Raw genomic sequence first — 20612 nt, 5'->3', positions numbered from 1 at the left:
TGTAATTTGGCAAAAACTTGTGATGTGCTCATCTAATTGGGCAGTTGAGTCAGGGGCAATATATCAAGAGTCGAATTTCGGATTCAAAAAAATTCAAATTCAAAAAGACCAACCAAAAGGTTTTTTTGGTCGAATAGGTCAGTTTTCATTCAAATAGGTCTGAATTCTGCCAAATTCAAATGAAGGAATATCGCATTAGATCGAATTCGATTCGAAGCTTTTAAAAAAAAACTTTGATTTTTCCACCGATTGACTCCAAATAGGTTATAGGAGGTCCACCATAGACTAAAACAGCAATTCTGCAGGTTTTAGATGGCAAATTGTCAAATTTGAATTTTTAAAAAGACAGTACATGATAAATTTCGATTTTCAAATCAAATTTGGACTATTCCCTAGTCGAAGTACACAAAAAATAGCTTGAAATTCAATTTTTTTTCATTCGAAAATTCGCCTCAACCTTTGATAAATCGGCCCTTTAATGTTGTTGAACTATTTAAGTCTGACAGTGTGTTGAAGAAGAGAGTCCTATGTCTGAAACAATTAAATGCAGGAGAAAGAAATAGGGGAGGGGGTTTCATGTTTGTGTATCTATTAAATGGGAACCTGCTATTTCTTTATTTCTCTTTTTGTGCTTCATACTAAGTACAAGGTTGTTTCTCTGTCACTGTACCAGCTTCCATACCTTTCCAATATGTACAAATGGGGTCTCAACCTAAGGCCTAACCATAGTAGTAAATAGTCTTTTAGGGTTATGAAAAATTATTCTGAGCTTGGCAGGAAAGATTGCAGAATATTATATATTACATTCCCTCAGAAGACTAGAACTCTGCCAGCTGCTGCTTTAGTTCTCTAATAGCTTTACAAAGAGGGTAAATGCAATTCCCATTATCTCTGATCCTGCATTCAATTTCTCCCCTGTGCTGTCACAGGGATTGCTTATTGTGCCAGAGAAGCAAGATGTCCATTTTGGGTTCAGAGACATTGAATCTACTTTGGTCCTCAGAGCTTAACTAGTCGGTTTTACCCTGTAAGTAGTAAATGGAGGGATGGCTCTCCTCATTCTAGCAAAGGTAATGAAGCCCATCTCTACATCACAGCCACCATCTTGGATATGTCTTTCTACAACTTAATTGATTTTGTTTTCCCTGCATCTGCTGCTCTTGGCCTGCCTCCCATTTGGGAGTATGGATGCCTCAATTATTACATGCAGCTTGGCTAAACTCTGGCGCAGGTTAAAATTTGCTCACAAAGACTGTCTCAGAGGGAGCTAACTGTAACGACTTCAGTTAGGAACCTCTATGGCAGCTGGAGCTCTTTCATGCACAAGGGAACCCGGTGTTCACCGACACCCTTTTGGGGCCCTGGGCTTTCTGCTGTAGAACCAACAAGGAACTTGCACAATCCAGAGAGAGAGTATATGAAAAGGAAGTACTGGCAAGGATCAAGCAAAACCTAATCAAGAAACAGGCAAAGGGGTCTAGGCAGGCGGCAGGAATCGTAGTAAGACAGGCAAGGATCAAAAAAACAGGGAATTAATCAATATATAACGCTTTTGCAGGATCTGTAAACAGAAGCCAGCTTGGGCACTGTTACAAAGCAGGAAAGGCTTTTTAAAGAATTGGCGCCAAAATTCAAACTTTGCACCAAAATATGATGTCATGATGCTCCACGACATAGTGTCCTTAGCTCTAACCACTTATTCTAGAATCCTGTACCTTCTCATTTTCTCCTGTGCTTAGTTTTGATTCTCTAACCTGTTGTTTTAATCAGGATTTTTTCGGTCCTTCCTCCTTGCCCATTGTGGAAGTTTTAGTTTCTGTTGATGTTCCTTTCATATATTTTCCCAGCATTACCACCCTACCCCCACTCCATCCCTCCCCAGCATCCTCCTATGCCTTTGGCCCAAACTGAAATCATCTATAATCCAGATCTTCAATTGTCTAAATTTGAACATTTCTCAATTATCAGTAAAGGATGATTTGAAACGTGTTGGCACATCCATACTCACATATGCTTTGTTCTTTTGTAATTCTTTGGGTTTATTTTTTAAGGTTTATTTAGGACTTCACCATCTGTGTCCATTTACTCTGCAACTCTGAAAAAAAACAATAACTATATATTATCTTATTAAAGTCTCTATTTAATCTCAATGTATCAATGATTTAATAAATGTAAATCTGCGCGGTAAGCATAGGCAATTGCCTATTTTATATGCTGCTAGGTCTTATGAAATGAACTTAAATCAATTGCTTCCACTTTTTTTTTTCTACTTTGAGTACTGAAAAAATATGTAATCGGATACCTCCCTGTTCCACATTTACAAAGAATAACTATTTCAGATAAAGTCATGAAACTGATCCAGGATAACAGAAGTACCACATCCCTTTAAGGTAGATTTATCAAAGTTTAATATTTTATTTGAACAGTTCAAAAGTTTCAATAAATATGAATTCAAATATATATATATATATATATATATATATATATATATATATATATATATATATATATATATATATATATATATATATATATATATATATATATATATATATATATATATATATATACTTCAAGAAAGACCAGCAACACCAGGGTTTCTGTGTGTCAAAGCAAAAGTGTATTCAAATAATGCATGAATAGCCGACGTGACGTTTCGGTCCACGCAGGGACCTTCCATGAGGAAGGTCCCTGCGTGGACCGAAACGTCACGTCGGCTATTCATGCATTATTTGAATACACTTTTGCTTTGACACACAGAAACCCTGGTGTTGCTGGTCTTTCTTGAAGTATTCGCATTTCTTACCTTGCACCCAGGTAACACGACGTCAGCAGGGTGCTGCCCTAGTGAGGATATATATATATATATATATATATATATATATATATAATATATATATTACAGGGCCGCTAATAGGAATCACGGGGGCTGCGTACAACTAAATGTTCAGGGCCCCACCCACCCCAGCCCCCAAGTCCCACCCCAGATCCCGCCCACTCCACACTACAGTTAAAAGACCACATAGACATCAGTGCTAAAAAAGATAGCTCCCCCCCACACCCAAGTTATAAAAAGCTATTGATGGTCAGGCCCTTATAGGTTAAAAAAAACTGTGGTGAAAGGGCCCCCATAATTATTTGTGATCAGGCCCCCCCTATAAGTTAAAAAAATAATTGGTAATCAGGTCCCCTCTATAAGTTAAAAAAATAATTGGTGATCAGGGCCCCCCTATAAGTTAAAAAAAAATTGGTTATCAGGGCCCCCCTATAAGTTAAAAAAAAAATATTGGTGATCAGGGCCCCCTATAAGTTAAAAAAAAATCGGTGATCAGGGCCCCCATATAAGTTAAAAAAAATAATTGGTGATCAGGGCCCCTTATAAGTTATAAAAAAACATCAGGGCCCCCGGTAAAAGTTTTTTTTAAAAAAAAACATTGGTGATCAGGGGCCCCCCTGCAAGTAAAAAAAAAAACTGATGGCCTGCCAACAGTATTCTGGTCATTCCTTTCCCTGGGAAACTTAATATAATTCCATGACACAGAACTGTATTCTGGTCCTGCCCAAGGTATCATGAAAATGTGTTAGTGGTGGTAGGTAAGGCTCCAGTTCCTCATAAAGGTCTTTAATAGCTGCCCTACAGCTCCTCACTACATCTTCCTCTATTAATCCATCTGATGTTGTTTAGTAACGCCTACTCCTGGGAGGTGTTACATTTCACAGTAATTATCACACTATTTTATGCTTTTATCACTTAAAAAATGTTAGTGAGTAATGTGTTAGAATTAATTCTATTCTATAAGTATCGTAATGCGATTAGAATACCGCTGTGCAGAAATGTAGAATTAACGCTTGCTATATGTCTATTATCGCATGCGAAAATACTTTGATGAATCATTCCTTAAATAACGCATTTTGGACCTGTCATCCAGACACAAAAGTCTGTACAATAACAGTCCTTTTCAAATTAAACATGAAATCCAATTTCTATTATTTATTAAAGCTTTCATAGCTGTAGAAAGCCCTGATCACCAATTTTTTTTTAACTTATAGGGGGCCCTGATCACCAATATTTTTTTTTTAACTTATAGGGGGGCCCTGATAACCAATTTTTTTTTAACTTATAGGGGGGCCCTGATCACCAATTATTTTTTTAACTTATAGAGGGGACCTGATTACCAATTATTTTTTTAACTTATAGGGGGGCCCTGATCACAAATAATTATGGGGGCCCTTTCACCACAGTTTTTTTTAACCTATAAGGGGGCCTGACCATCAATAGCTTTTTATAACTTGGGTGTGGGGGGGAGCTATCTTTTTTAGCACTGATGTCTATGTGGTCTTTTAACTGTAGTGTGGAGTGGGCGGGATCTGGGGTGGGACTTGGGGGCTGGGATGGGTGGGGCCCTGAACATTTAGTTGTACGCAGCCCCCGTGATTCCTATTAGCGGCCCTGTAATATATATATATTATTTATATATATATATATATATATATATATATATATATATTTGAATTCATATTTATTGAAACTTTTGAACTGTTCAAATAAAATATTAAACTTTGATAAATCTACCTTAAAGGGATGTGGTACTTCTGTTATCCTGGATCAGTTTCATGACTTTATCTGAAATAGTTATTCTTTGTAAATGTGGAACAGGGAGGTATCCGATTACATATTTTTTTCAAAATCTCAGCTGTAAATGAAATATTGTCTGCCCCTCCTCTATGCCTTAGGAAGGAATAACAACCTTTAGTGAATCGGCACCTATGGGTGTTTTTTTCGTAGCACCTTGTTTCTGCCATGGGAGGACAAAATCACATGCGTTTTTAATTATTCTCAGAAAATCCCAATGATTGTTTGTGAAATGCCTGCAGCTCTGTAGATAATTCAGTAGGATATTACCTCAAAATGTTGCCTGCAAACCTATCCTTCATTTTCATTCCTTTGAATGAGATGTAATGAAGGAGTTAATATCAACCCTTAATGCATAGTTATTTATCAAATAAAAAAAGGCTGTTATGCTTCTATGCTTCAGTTGTCTTAACATAGAGACACCGATCCTCATTTTGTCTTATCCGTACCACTCCAGCCTCCTGTGTACAGGATTCCCTGCCTCACAGATTTCTTACATCAGTGTCAATCTGCCTCCCTGCAGTGGGAACCTTTATGTTGTCTTCCTAATAAATATCACATCTAATAAAAGATTCTTCACTCCATCAAGACCCATCACTCCCTTGGAGCACTTTTTGAGGCTTATTCTATATTAGGAGAAAATTATTTATGGCATTTTTTTTCCTGATAGGAAGAACTGCTGTCAGATACAGTTAACATGAAAAAAACAGTCCAGTTAGCTTTTACCTTCTGCAGAATAAAACTATGTCAAATTTCTCACAGAACTGAGATTGTTGGTTGGGTATTGCAACTTGCTATTTTACTATATTAGTTTTTCTGTTTTTTTTTTTAAATGTTTCACAACTCATTGACTTAATTATGGGAACAATGATGTACTCTAACAGATACATTGGTGCTGTGGCAATAAAAATACATTTACAGTATATTCTAATTATGCAAAATATGTAATTATCTGTTACAAAACAGCATGTTTTCTCTGCCCATTTAAACCTTTGTCTGCAGCAGAATGTAAAATATGTGGTGCTAGTTGTCAAGGACCAGGGTGCCAGGCACCATAGATAATACATTTCTGCATTCCATTCTCCACCAGGGTGAAATGTATAATCAAACAACCAGTGGTGCTGGCAGCAGCTGGAACTAAAATGTTACACAGGGAGGAAAATTACTTTTTCCTGCCCTAGGTTAATGTTTCTGTGAAAAGTATTCAAAATTCTATAGTTTTTTTTATTAACTGTTGTTTTGCATACTGCAAAACAATTCCATTCCCATTTATGTCAAGGAATGTATGCAGGTATTGGATCCATTATCCAGAAATCCAAAATCCTTGTACTTGATCCAAACTAAGATATAATTAATCCTTATTGGACAGTCTATTGGGTTTATTTAATGTTAACATGATTTTCTAGTAGACGGTATGAAGATTAAAATTATGGAGAGATCAGTTATCTGGAAAACTCCAGGTCCTGAGCATTCAAAAAATATGAATAAATGTTATTTACTATGCTGAAATCCAGCTGTTTAACAGTTCTTCTCTTTCTGCATCATTTGAAATCCTGGCAGGGAAGGAGGGACTAAACACTGATTGTAACAACTTCTCCACAGCTTACAGACAGCATGCAGGAACTACATAACCCACAATGCATTGCACTGTGATGTTCTGTTCCTTATCGAATAACGTGTGCAGGGAATTGTGCAGTTTGGAGGATGCAGGCTAAGGACAGCTGGCTGTTGATACAAAGTAAGAGTAGTCAGCAAGCTCAGCAAAGTAGTCAGACAGATCAGCAGGAGAGCAGGGGGCTAGGCTTAGGGAACTGTTCCAAACCATTAAAAATCATGCAAAATCTGTATATTTCTTAATTGATGTATATTGCAAAGTTGCTTGAAATTATGTTTACTTTTTAAAAAACTTAAGTTATGTTTCTGAGGAGTTTCTAAACATTAAATAAACTAGGGATTCCCAACCTTTTTACCCTTGAGCCACATTCAAATGTAAAAAGAGTTGAGGAGCAACGCTAGCATGAAAAAAGTTCCTGGGGGTTCCAAGTAAGTGCTGTGATTGGCTATATGGAAGCCCCTATGTGGCTTGATATAGGATTATATGTTTGGCAGTACACCTGTTTTTCATGCAACCAAAAGTTGTCTCAAAGCCAGAAATTCAATAATTAGCACCTGCTTTGAGGCCACTAGGAGCAACATCCAAGGGGTTGGTGAGCAACACATTGCTCATGAGTCACTGGTTGGGGATCACTGAAATAAACTGTAAGGAAATTCTTGAGTTAATACTTGAAACGCATGATATGTGAAATGTAGCTTCTTTTACCAATAACATGTCCTTGTGATAATTGTAGCTTCTTTAACAATAACAAGTCTTTGTGATAATTTGAAACAGTGCATTTGTACACAGCTAACTGTCCCCTGAATAAATGACATGAACGTGGGGCCAGATCAGCTGCAGAAAGATTGTAACATTTTACAGTATCTATAAAAGCCAGCTACTTTCTGTATTAGCTGGTCAACCTGCAGCTTACTTCTGTATTGCTTGTCCCCTCGCAGCGAGTATAAAACTTATCACATTCCTCTGAACCCTGAATGGTCATTGGCAGATTTTTCTAACAACTTGGTCCTTCGAGCCGGAAACCAACATCTGTCTTCTCAAACGGGAAACGTGACTGTGGTCACTGCAGAGGGTTAATCATATTCTCTCTGTGGACTGAACCGAAAGACCTCCGACAGCTGTCGTAAAGAGAGGCCAGTTGCACTCGTTTGGGGGAACAGTGACGGTTTCCAAAGAACACAGCGACCAGGGTCACTGGAATCTGGTAACGTATATGTTTTCTTTTTGTTGTTGTTGTTATTAGTTGTCTACGTAGAGGTCCCATCACTAGACTGTTGATATTAAGGTGTTAAGTGGCATAATCGCCCGCCTTTGATAAAGAGACAGGGAGTGATAGTGGGTCCAGTCACCTAGACTGTTGCTACGTAAAGGTCCCGTCACTAGACTGTTGATATTAAGGTGTTAAGTGGCGTAATCGCCCGCCTTTGATAAAGAGACAGGGAGTGATAGTGGGTCCGGTCACCTAGACTGTTGATATTAAGGTGTTAAGTGGCATAATCGCCCGCCTTTGATAAAGAAACAGAGTGACAAGCGGACGAGTCCATAGTCTGTGTGAGAAGACTACAGGAATAACTAACTCCGTGTGCACGTTAAAGATAAAGAGTACTCCGGGGACCGCGGAATTTGTGTTTGAAAGTGTGTGAAAGAGAGTGTTTGGGAGTCAAAGAGGGAATGGTCAACCCCTCAGACAGGCCATAAAGGGCGATACACTGACCGGTGAACGTTTTCGGCAAACGGACTACCTTGCTCCTCAGGTTTTACTTGGCCGAGCTCCAAGCTGTGAGGCCATATCCGTGAGTACTGCTTCACCAGGCGTTTGACTCCACAAAATTGTTTGTCAATTGTTTGTCATCTATACCTACTAACCATGGGAAATAAATGCTGTAAAAGTATCAATGATCTAACTGAGGACGCTCAGTTCATGCGTGATCAGAATCCAAATAATATCAGGTTCTTAAAAGGTAGAAAGAGGATTCTAATTTTAATCCTATATTAGACAAGGAACAGTATAGATTGCTTGTTGGAGAGGTACTGACGATAAAAAATGTACATTAAAAGTTACCTATAGGTCATGTTTTTTTTTTTTTTTCTCTTTGCTGGGAGGTTTGTTTTTGTAAGTAATTATTAGATGAAGTTTCTAAACCTGACTGTTTTGCCAACCTGACTGTTTTGTCAGCCTGTCAGTTAGAGACTCTAATGCTAACGGCCTCCTGCTGCACAAATATGGCAGCCTCCTCATACAGGAGCATTGGGCATCAGACACGTAATGTAAAAGCATTATGCAAATACGTTATTGTGAAGTTATAAGTTTCTTTCCAATGCGATATTATGAGGAATGTAATAGGAGGGAAAATAAAGAAAGGAATGCCAAGAAAGGCAAGGTACAAGATCAACTATATGTCAGGTAATAAGATAATGAAGGGATTGTGGATTGATATTATTGTAAACTGAAGGAAGTCTTTGACACATATAGTGGTGTGCCTATACCAGCTCAGGGCATGGTTAATGATAGTCCTTATGAGCTACAACTAAAAAATGCATTCCTATGAGGATGTCTTAGCAGTTTTGTGAGTCAGCATATGGTAGACCACCGGGTAGCCAGTTTGCAAGCAGTCCTTGAGTATGCCAGACATGCTGAAAGACATCTCCAAAAAACAAAACAAAAAAAAAACCGAGGGTTAAACTATGTGTTTTAGTAGAGGAAGATGTGTATGTGGTAAAGCAGGATAGAGGATGAGATAGGCAGAGAGAAGGGGGGGATCAGACCCCATTGAGATGACAAGCGAGAAAGGGAAATACTGTAAGTAAAAGACGTAGGAGAAATTAGGTTTTTTCATTGTGAGAAACCGGGGCATTTTCCTAGAGAATGCCGAGCAGAATTGAGCAATGGGGATGACAGGAGCCCCCTTGGGGAGGCATGACTATCTGAGAGTATACATTCCCCTATAAATAACTGAGGATAATTCTTAATATAGAAGACATAGAATGTAGTCTCTTATGTAAGTCGAAACCCCAACTCACACTTGAAGTTGGGGGAAAATCCATTACCTTCCTATGTGACACTGGGGCATGTAGATTCCTTATACACCCCCCTGATGTGCCAACTATCCAAAGAACTGAGGAATTTACTTTTCCAGGAATAGCAGGGGGACAATTAGATAAAGTATACTTGTCCCCACTATTAGCCGTAACTGACCCTGACATTCAACAGACTATTCTTAATCAGTTCATTCTCTCTTCCCATTGTCCATTCAACTTACTGGGAAGGGACATGTTGGTGAGATCAGGAAAGTGCCTTATAACCACCCGGATGGTTAATTGCCTTTGGCGACCATCCGCTTAATAGAATAGCAGCCAACCCGAATCAAATACCAATCAAACCTCTTACACAATCACAAAAGATGAGGAAGCTAGAAAGCTAGAGGGAGAGATAAAGCTGCTAGCAAAGGAGTTAAGTCAGAAAATAGTGAACAGTGAGAAACAACACCAAAAGGAAAAACACCTTAGAGACAATTTATCTTTCAGTGCTGAAAATAGCAGCTCTGATACTGAGGAACAAGCAGTTCCCAGCCCCCCAGCCAAGTTCTACCCCGCCTGTAAATACAAACTAGAGAAGAGGGGTAGAAGTGGGGGCTGCTGCTTCAACACGTCACATTACACACACAGAGTACATTCCATGGGCAGCATCAGATCTTAGAAGGATTTTTCAAGACGTTCCACATCCCCGCACCAATCCACACAAATTTGTACAGGAACTCATGTTTGTCCAACCCTAATTGGACTGATGTTAGTTGTACTCAAACATGTGTGTGGTCCAGGGGCTTACCAACATTTGTTGGTCAAAATGAATTGGGACACTAATCCTGCTGACCCAGCCCAAGTAGGGTTCCGCTTACGTTCTCTGGAAGGTACCAAAGGCACCATTTTTCCAGAAGTTTATTGGGAAACAGTTTTCAAATTTAACCATGATGCTCAAGAGTCTGTTGTCCAGTATGCAACCAGATTTAAAGAGAGGGTCAATGCCTGTGGTGGACCTGCTGTCCTAACAGATGAGGAAAACCTGATGGGAGTTGTTGCATGGTTTAGGACCTACAAGCAGTAAATCAGGCCGTTTTCCAAGATCTCATTAGGAAATGCCAAAGCTGATGCGGCTGCTAAAGCACATTCACATTCAAGCTTTAACTGCATCACCAGACACAAACTTTTTAGATCAAGGGTTACTCAAAGACATGCAAAATAATGTCAGTGAAGCAGAATGCCACAAATGGGTTTCTAAAGGGGCCCAACTTAAACAGGGCATATATTATTGCCCCAAAAGGAAAACCAATCCTTCCTACTACACTCTTTCACTATGTTGCCATTTTGAGTCATGGGCAAAGCCATGTCTCAACAGGAGGAATGGTAAATAACATACTCATTTTAGATTTTAGATCTGCATGGATTTTATCAAACTCAATAGATGGGAGAACAAGAAATGTTGCCTTGTAATTATAAATGCCTTTTTCAGATCATCGAGGAAGAGGCAGACCAAAGTTTGGCGGAACATGTGCAGAATATTAAATAAACAAGAGCTTACTCCAAATTCTCTTCCAGATACCGGAGAGCCCATCCCAATAGAACTTGTGAAGCCTGGAGGCTACATGTGGGTAAAGGTAATAAAAATGAAGAATTGGTCGACTCCATTGTGGGAAGGGCCTTATCAGGTGAAATCGCAGAAAGAGTGTCCTGGGTACACTCCAGTCATTGTAAACTAGTAAAAGAACTAGGGCAAGTAGCTAGGGAACCCAAATAGTCCTTTAGATACAGTCTGACTACAAAGGGGGTTCTCTCCACTAGGGAGGGGGTCGTCTCAACGTCAGTGAAGAACCATGGGACTATTTGGGAGCAGCAGCAGAAGTAGGGAAAGAGTAGAACAATATGATACCTGGACACCATTCTCAAGGTGGGGTTGTGCAGGCATGTTAGAACTAATAATGTTTTTCATCTTATTCCCTTGGCTTTTCTTCCCCTTATAACATAATGCCACCAACCACAATAATACACCCAAGAAATAGGACTCCCCAGAGTGTAGGTACAACAGGCAGACAGGATTGGGGACTACCTCCCAAGGATTATTCATATCCACCGTGGAGCAAACCTCTAGACATTACCATTATCGAAAGAACCACTACCACAGTTGAATTTGATGCCAGTGAATTCAGAGTGATTCCTTAGAGACTGCTAGGTCCTTTGCCTGGGAAAATAAGTATATGTGCATCATTGTACCCCCCAACCCCCGGACTAAAGCCCTGCCCAGATTGGTCCACAGTCTGGTGGAGTACAGATCCACAAGGGTGGGAGATAGCACCATGGGTAGGAGACTTAAAGAAATTCATGCAGCAGCAGATTTCCATAATAAAGAAAGCCCCATCTGCTTACTGCACGATCAAGTCATGTAACCCACTGCTCCAAACCATTAAAAATCCACATCCCAGAGACCAAAAACTTTTTGGTCTCGGGATTACCATCACAGGAACAGACCCCATGGGATTAATTAATGTAACCATAGATAGGGCAAAGGCCATAAAGAGAGATTCCACAACCCCATTCCTCAAAGAAAAGATCTCTATCTCTGGTTTTCTGAGCCCAGGCTCTGAAGGGAGGGTGACTTACTTACTTACCCCAATCTCACCCTTGAAAAAGCTTTTGGAATAGAGACAGGTGTCCCCGAGGGGAACAAATGGTTAAAATATGTCCCAAACATGTCCCCCCGCTCAGGGAAAGATAACTGATTCGCTTGCGCAAAAGCACGGCCAGCCATTGGTACGGTGCCATTCCCGCTAAACCCTGATAATGACTTAGAAGGGTTGTAGTGTGTGCTTAAGTTATATACTCAAAAGAAACCCGCAAACGGTACCACCCTGTCCTTTCTCTGCCCTGCTAGATTTGCCACCTTCCATTACAGTATATGCAGGTAACCACACCTGTTTCCATAGTCAAGGGCGTGGTCAGAAATTACTGGCACTGCCAGCCTCCTTTTGTGCCCGAAATAAAGTTCTGACACAGAATGACACCACATTTAAAAACAATGGTTCCAGGACCACCGTAGTGTGTGGGCAGATATATGGTGGTTATGTGGAGACACAAAATTGCGCCCCTTACTTCCAAGTCTCTGGAGTGGGAGCTGCTGTTTAGTACAACTGATATTGCCTTTCTATGCTTTTCCCATAACCTCTATTCCGCAGGTACCAAGATTGGAAATGATTCACCGCTCCAAATGAGAAGTCCGACTTAAAGGGTCTTTCAACAATCATGTATACATTGATGATATAGGAGTACCCTGAGGAGTCCCAGATGAATATAAGGCCAGAAATCAAATCACCGCTGGTTTTGAATCCTTCCTCGCCTGGTGGGCAACTATAAACAAGAACGTCGATTGGATCTACAACTACATCTACTACAACCAACACAGATTTGTCAACTTTACCCATGATGGATTCAAAGGTTTAGCAAGTCAACTGGAAGCCACCTCGGTTGCCTGGCAAAATCATATAGCCTTGGACATGCTTCTTGCCGAGAGAGGTGGCATGTGCAAAATCTTTGGTGATATGTGTTGCACCTTCATCCCAAATAACACGGCTCCTGATGGGAGTATCACTAAGGCCTTGGAAGGACTGGCTATGTTATCTAATGAACTGGCGGAAAACTCTGGGATATCCAACAATTTCACCGACTTTCTTAAGACTTGGTTCAGGAAATGGAGCGGACTTGTATCCAGCGTGATAATTTCAACTGCTATACTTGCAGCTATTTTGGTAACCTGTGGGTGCTGTTGCATCCCTTGTATTCGTGGCTTATTGCAACATCTTATCGATACTACTTTTACTAAAACCATGTATACTGCAGCTTCACTCTGCTCTTATGACTATGTGGATAATTATAACACAGATATATGACACGAAGGATGAAAAGCTATGCTAGTCCTGATCACTGATGTTTTTCTGTCACACATAATGCATTTACAAGTATAAAAAGGGTGGAAATGTAAGGAAATTCTTGAGTTAATACTTGAAACGCATGATATGTGAAATGTAGCTTCTTTTACCAATAACATGTCCTTGTGATAATTGTAGCTTCTTTAACAATAACAAGTCTTTGTGATAATTTGAAACAGTGCATTTGTACACAGCTAACTGTCCCCTGAATAAATGACATGAACGTGGGGCCAGATCAGCTGCAGAAAGATTGTAACATTTTACAGTATCTATAAAAGCCAGCTACTTTCTGTATTAGCTGGTCAACCTGCAGCTTACTTCTGTATTGCTTGTCCCCTCGCAGCGAGTATAAAACTTATCACATTCCTCTGAACCCTGAATGGTCATTGGCAGATTTTTCTAACATAAACCCAGTAGGATTGTATTGCCGCCAATTAGGATTATTTATTTCTTAGTTGGGATCAAATTTATTTGATTGAAATGGAGTCTATGGGACATGGCCTTCCCACAAATCAGAGTTTTGTGGATAATGGGTTTCTACCTGCTTAATGGTGGCCTAGTCTATTGGCGCAAGAAGTTTTATTACACACAATAAATCGTACTGGTGCAACTTAAAAAGTTGAAATCTTTCCTTCACTGGCAGATGATAAACAGTTTCCAGGTTCACAAAAGCTGTATGTGATTCACACACAAAATTTTTTTGCAAAGGAATTTTTTTTCAGGGCATTGAAAACTAATGAACAATGAAAAGAATGATCCCTGCCAGCAGGAAGTAAAGTCACTACAAACTAAGATGGTGGCCACACGTTTTACAAACACAAGGGAACTTCAAGTAATGTATAAGCTGGTATAGTAAAGGTTTCCTAACTAATTATAGCCTTTTAGTAGAACAGGGTGCCTTTAAACTATTTAAAATAAACCCTATTTCTACCTTTTGTTCTACTTCAAGTGTTCTCATCATGAGCCAAATGCAAACCCAAAGAACTTGACCAAATAAAAATCCTGCAAAGATTGTATCCTTAACTGCATCTTGGATTCTTTGCAATTAATATGTTATTCTTCTTATAACAGATCATTAAAGCAGGGGACAAAAACAAGGGTAAAATATCAGTCACTTTGCATAAATTTTCTATGTATATTCCATTTAGGGATGCACCGAATCCACTATTTTGTATTAGGCCAAACCCCTGAATCCTTCACGAAAGATTCGGCTGAATACAGAACCGAATCAGAATCCTAATTTGCGTATGCAAATTAGGGTTCTGATTCGGTTTGGCTGGGCAGAAGGATTCGGCCGAAAAAGGCCAAATACTGGCTGAATCGCAACGAAATCCTGGATTTGGTGCATCCCTAATTCCATTCATTCTTGCTGTTTATGTGTATTTTTATTTGTCTTTTAGGTATTGCTCTACATGACAGAACATATTGGTGACTGGTCTTAGACACATGTACTGTAACTGGCTCCTTGTGTTGATGGTTGGACTAGGCACTCAATGTATCTGACGTAAGCTTGGTGGCACTTTTGACATAATATTGGTACAGTTATGTGGGCAATGACAAATGGCTAACACACTAATTCTTTTAACCTTATCACCCAGTCTAAACCATTTTATGTTCTGAACGGCTGCATTGGTAGCTATGCTTTTTCTGGCAAACCTTAAAATAAGGCAAAACTGGGATTGGCAGCTGAAAAAAGTGACAAGGCAAGTCACGATATGATTGCACACTGAGGGGGTGATTGGTGATTTTTTAAAAGTCTGATTTTATGACAAAAAAAAACACTATTTTTTTGTGATTTTTGCATTCGGAGTTTAGTAAATAACCCCCTGAGGGACCCGGTGTTATAACCAGAAAGAGTTTTTTATTTCATGTTTTTTGTTACACTATGATGTCACCAAAGTGGATGGGCTCTTTGATTTCCAAGCCTCTCTTTGGTTATATATTGCTTGCTCTTTCACTGCACTGTTTTTCCTTGAAAAAAGGTTCCTGTGTGGGAACGAAACGTTGGAGTAATAAACCTTTTCTTTTAACTATATTGATTTTGTTGTACAAATCCCCCCCTCTCTCTCTTTTAAAAGCAAAGCCTTAAAACAATGCACCAGTTATTACCCCAAATAAATGAATTTGCATTTGCATATATAAAAGGTTTATGTGCAGAATACATAAAAGTGGTCTGCATATAAACCACTGGACTAAAGCCAAAAATGACCAACTAGACCTCAGTATCCAGATTAAGAAATGATGATCAATATCATTGATTATAAAGAACCTTATTTTTCAGGAACTAGTTCAATGCTCTGCCATATGAATAAACCATGGTGAGCTGCTGTGCCCCTGAACACCAGACCCAAAAACCAGAGCCCAGCAGTGGCAGGATTCAGTTCGTATTTGAATAAGAAGGCATATAATCAGATCCTAGGACCATCCAAATAGTGAATTACCTGAACCCTGGAAAAGACTTTTGAGAGAGGCAGTTGGCGCTGATACCTAAATTCCTCCATTTAATGCTCAGGCCCCTAACGTGACACCTCTCACTAAATTAATGTCAGATAATCTACATCACCCCATTGATGGGCCAGCTGACACCCCTTAAACTAATAGATTAACCTTAGCTAACTAACTCCCTCTACCATCCGTAATTATAATAAAACGGGTGTAGGACCACATACACCATTGCCGCCAGACACTTTTCAGGCAGGCCGGTAAGGCACACCGATGGAGGGACAAGCACTTGCTGCCAGAGATGCTGTTGGCCAGCCGGGAGGGCACATGCATCCAGGACAAACAAGTGATTTCATACAACCACAGTGCCTACCCCTGAAAATGTGGATAAGGTAGTGCTTGCGGGTGGTAAAAGATCACAAGAACAAAAACCCCAGTCCCTAGGATGCTTTTTTTGGCAGCCCTAATGCTATTTGAGGCTAAAAAGAAAAGCATGCTTCCAATATGAGCAAAAACTGAAGCAGAAGAACAAAAGACACTGAATTGGGTGTAGGGTTGGGCTTTTAAAGCTTTGGGGAGGGTCATTCAGATGGGATCACTGGGGCTATACCCAATGAGTATGACATAGAGTTGGAAAGGGAAAAATCAATAACTTACCTACTCTGTTGTATCTTTTTGAAACCTTGCTGATCCCGATACCTTAAATATATCCAGAAAGAGGTCCATAGGTACATTTGCAGTAATACTAAAGCAGGAGATTATCTGCTTTAATGTCAAGCAGTCATTGAGGTGGTTTACTTATCCCAGAAATTTGCTAATACTATGAAGCAGCCCACTTATGTCAGACCTTGGCTTGCATACAAGCAACACCCCCATAAAATGGGCACAAATTCAATAATACACATCCTTACCACTTAAGTAATATGTTATTCACTCATATAACCAATATTCCCTTATCCAATCTCTCTATTCTAACTGAATAACATTTGCAGTATCTTTTTGGAACTGGTGTATTACATATTGATTATGTGGCGTCTCTTCACCAGCAACCCTAGAGTTATGACACCAATTCATCTGTTGATCTGGGCACCACGTTACATGACTAAGATTATTAGTAGAGATGTCGCGAACTGTTCGCCGGCGAACTTGTTCGCGCGAACATCGGGTGTTCGCGCTCGCCGGAAGTTCGCGAACGTCGCGCGACGTTCGCCATTTTGGGTTCGCCATTGTTGGCGCTTTTTTTTGCCCTCTCACCCCAGACCAGCAGGTACATGGCAGCCAATCAGGAAGCTCTCCCCTGGACCACTCCCCTTCCCTATAAAAACCGAAGCCCTGCAGCGTTTTTTCACTCTGCCTGTGTGTGCTGAAGAGATAGTGTAGGGAGAGAGCTGCTGCCTGTTAGTGATTTCAGGGACAGTTGAAAGTTTGCTGGCTAGTAATCGTTTTGATACTGCTCTGTTATTGGAGGGACAGAAGTCTGCAGGGGTTTGAGGGACATTTTAGCTTAGGTAGCTTTGCTGGCTAGTAATCTACCTTCTACTGCAGTGCTCTGTATGTAGCTGCAGTGGGCAGCTGTCCTGCTTCTGATCTCATCTGCTGACTGCTGCAATAACAGTAGTCCTTGTAAGGACTGCTTTTATTTATTTTTTTGTTGTTTTACTACTACTACTACTACTACTATAAGAGCCCAGTGCTATTAGTCTAGCAGTGTTGGGGAGTGGGACTGGTGTGCTAATCTGCTGCTCCTAGTAGTTCAGCAGCACCAACTTTAATTTTTTTTTTTAATATTCATTTTTTTTTATTTTACTTTTTTTTATTTTACTACCGCTGTAGTAGTGTATAAGTTGACCTTTTAGGCATTATTTGCCCTGTAGGCATTATTTGCACAGTGTTTTCTTCAACCCGCCATCTAGCTGTGTGACCTTGTTCACATTCTGTCTAAATATCCATAATATTACCGTCTCCAGAAAAAACACCGGAGTGACTTTTTTCAAGCAGCCATAATATATTTTACGTAATCCGTATCCACCGCTGTAGTAGTGTATACGTTGACCTTGTAGGCATTATTTGCACAGTGTTTTCTTCAACCCGCCATCTAGCTGTGTGACCTTGTTCACATTCTGTCTAAATATCCATAATATTACCGTCTCCAGAAAAAACACCGGAGTGACTTTTTTCAAGCAGCCATAATATATTTTAAGTAATCCGTATCCACCGCTGTAGTAGTGTATACGTTGACCTTGTAGGCATTATTTGCACAGTGTTTTCTTCAACCCGCCATCTAGCTGTGTGACCTTGTTCACATTCTGTCTAAATATCCATAATATTACCGTCTCCAGAAAAAACACCGGAGTGACTTTTTTCAAGCAGCCATAATATATTTTACGTAATCCGTATCCACCGCTGTAGTAGTGTATACGTTGACCTTGTAGGCATTATTTGCACAGTGTTTTCTTCAACCCGCCATCTAGCTGTGTGACCTTGTTCACATTCTGTCTAAATATCCATAATATTACTGTCTCCAGAAAAAACACCGGAGTGACTTTTTTCAAGCAGCCATAATATATTTTACGTAATCCGTATCCACCGCTGTAGTAGTGTATACGTTGACCTTGTAGGCATTATTTGCACACTGTTTTCTTCAACCCGCCATCTAGCTGTGTGACCTTGTTCACATTCTGTCTAAATATCCATAATATTACCGTCTCCAGAAAAAACACCGGAGTGACTTTTTTCAAGCAGCCATAATATATTTTACGTAATCCGTATCCACCGCTGTAGTAGTGTATACGTTGACCTTGTAGGCATTGTTTGCCCAGTTTTTTTGGCCGCAGCCACTGAAGCACAGAGGCCAGAAAAAATATGCCATATAAATGCTGAAAATAGTCATTTTTTGCCATACGTTGACTCAACGTATATGGCAAAAAATGACTATTTTCAGCATTTATATGGCATATTTTTTCTGGCAACTGTGCTTCAGTGGCTGCGACCAAAAAAACTGGGCAAACAATGCCTACAAGGTCAACGTATGGCAAAAAATGACTATTTTCAGCATTTATATGGCATATTTTTTCTGGCAACTGTGCTTCAGTGGCTGCAACCAAAAAAACTGGGCAAACAATGTCTACAAGGTCAACGTATGGCGAAAAATGACTATTTTCAGCATTTATATGGCATATTTTTTCTGGCAACTGTGCTTCAGTGGCTGCGTCCAAAAAAACTGGGCAAACAATGCCTACAAGGTCAACGTATGGCAGTTGTTTAAAGAGAACAGTAGATTACTAGCCAGCAAAGCTACCTAAGCTAAAATGTCCCTCAAATCCCTGCAGACTTCTGTCCCTCCAATACAGAGCAGTATCAAGCAGATTACTAGCCAGCAAACTTACTATCATCTGTCCCTGAAATCACTAACAGCTCTCCCCCTACACTATCTCTTCCAAGCACACACAGGCAGATTTTTCAGATACATTTTTGCCCTTGATCCCCCTCTGGCATGCCACTGTCCAGGTCGTTGCACCCTTTAAACAACTTTAAAATCATTTTTCTGGCCAGAAATTTTTTTTTTAGATGTTAAAGTTCGCCTTCCCATTGAAGTCTATGGGGTTCGCGAACCGTTCGCGAACCGCTCGCGTTTTTGCGCAAGTTCGCGAACTTTTTTTCCGACGTTCGCTACATCCCTAATTATTAGTACTCCCCCTAATAAATAATCTTTACTCCAAAATGGAGTATGAATATAAATAAAGAGTATCTTAAGGTCGAGCAATTCATAAATGCTAAACTAGATAAATTGACAATAGATCCTTTAACCTCATTTGAAAACATTCTTAGTAGCCCACATCAATAAAGGGGCATGCTATCCAATCTCTATAAGCTAACCCTTCCCCAAACATAATTATATTCAATATTGGGTTAAGATATGGAATAATGCTTATAGGATTGTGGTTTGCCCACAGGGGTGATCCTGGCCCCTCCGCCGCCTGAGGCAGCAGCAGTTGCTGCTGCCCCCCCTCCCACAGAAATTCGCTCTTAAAGTATTAGGAGCAGCATTTTTGCTGCCCCTGGTACCTAGTTGGGCGCTGCCGCCTGTTTGCCCAGAGCAAATAAAGTCATGATGAAGTGGTACTTAGCACCTGATAGGCTGAGAAAACACTTTTGGCAGTCGTCCACAGCTGGTTGGAGGGGATGCTCAAATAAATAAGCAAGGGGTCACCCTGCATTGCAATGTACCTCGTGTGCCAGTGTATCTTTACTTGCAATCTTATACTATCCATATTGGCATAACTACATACCATTAAACTACCACGTCTTGCTGGCAGAATCTATTTTGAAACTCAAATGCCCAGCTCATAAATTGGTTAACATGTTAGCCCAGCTAGCAATTACTTACAAATAGAACTCTCAAAAATGTCTCATAATCGCTGAAGTCATTTCCAGGATTCAAATTAATAAGCACTTTGAAAATATATAATAATATAATAATATTTCTGCTGTTTCATTATACTTCGACATATGGTCCCTGGATTTACAGATTACCTACAAATGCTTGGTATTGTCGTGGAGTTTCAGAAACCGGACATCATTTGAGGAATAAGATAGAAGTTTATTTGACACAAGCAGGTTGGATTCTGAACTCACCAAGGGTCAGAATACCAACTAATGGAATCACAGGCTGTTTAAAGAATTTTCATGGTCACAGCACACAAAGACAAGTTCATAAGAAACTGCTCCCAGAATGCTATATTAGTAGTTCTGAATTCAAGGCCATGGTAAAACTGAACCATGGAGATCTTGAGAAAGCACTAGCAATTTAAGGGGGCACAATGCTACAGGTGAAATCTGCCTATACAGAACCAGCCATTAGAGTATCTTAAGGAGATGAGTACCCTGTATTTTATTTTTGAAGCTTACTGGCTTTTGTCATTTGACCATATAACATGACATACTGCTG

General features: G+C 39.9%; 1 protein-coding gene across 2 annotated transcripts in view; it reads right to left on the bottom strand.

The window, feature by feature from the left end:
• Nucleotides 1-20612, bottom strand: part of LOC108710259 (chemokine-like protein TAFA-2) — a 147085-nt gene that overhangs the window by 26337 nt on the left and 100136 nt on the right. Inside the window, exon 2 of one of the 2 annotated variants that reach the window (XM_041586380.1) lies at nt 2009-2095. The exons of the other annotated variant lie outside the window; for it this stretch is intronic. Coding sequence (XP_041442314.1) covers nt 2009-2010 — 2 coding nt within the window. The 5' untranslated portion in view covers nt 2011-2095. The remainder of the gene's footprint in view (nt 1-2008; nt 2096-20612) is intronic. 2 annotated transcript variants of the gene reach the window in all.

This window comes from Xenopus laevis, chromosome 3L (assembly GCF_017654675.1).
Source record: "Xenopus laevis strain J_2021 chromosome 3L, Xenopus_laevis_v10.1, whole genome shotgun sequence".
NCBI classification, from domain to species: domain Eukaryota; kingdom Metazoa; phylum Chordata; class Amphibia; order Anura; family Pipidae; genus Xenopus; species Xenopus laevis.
Note: the sequence above shows the minus strand (reverse complement) of the source record. Positions and strands in the feature narration are given on the sequence as shown.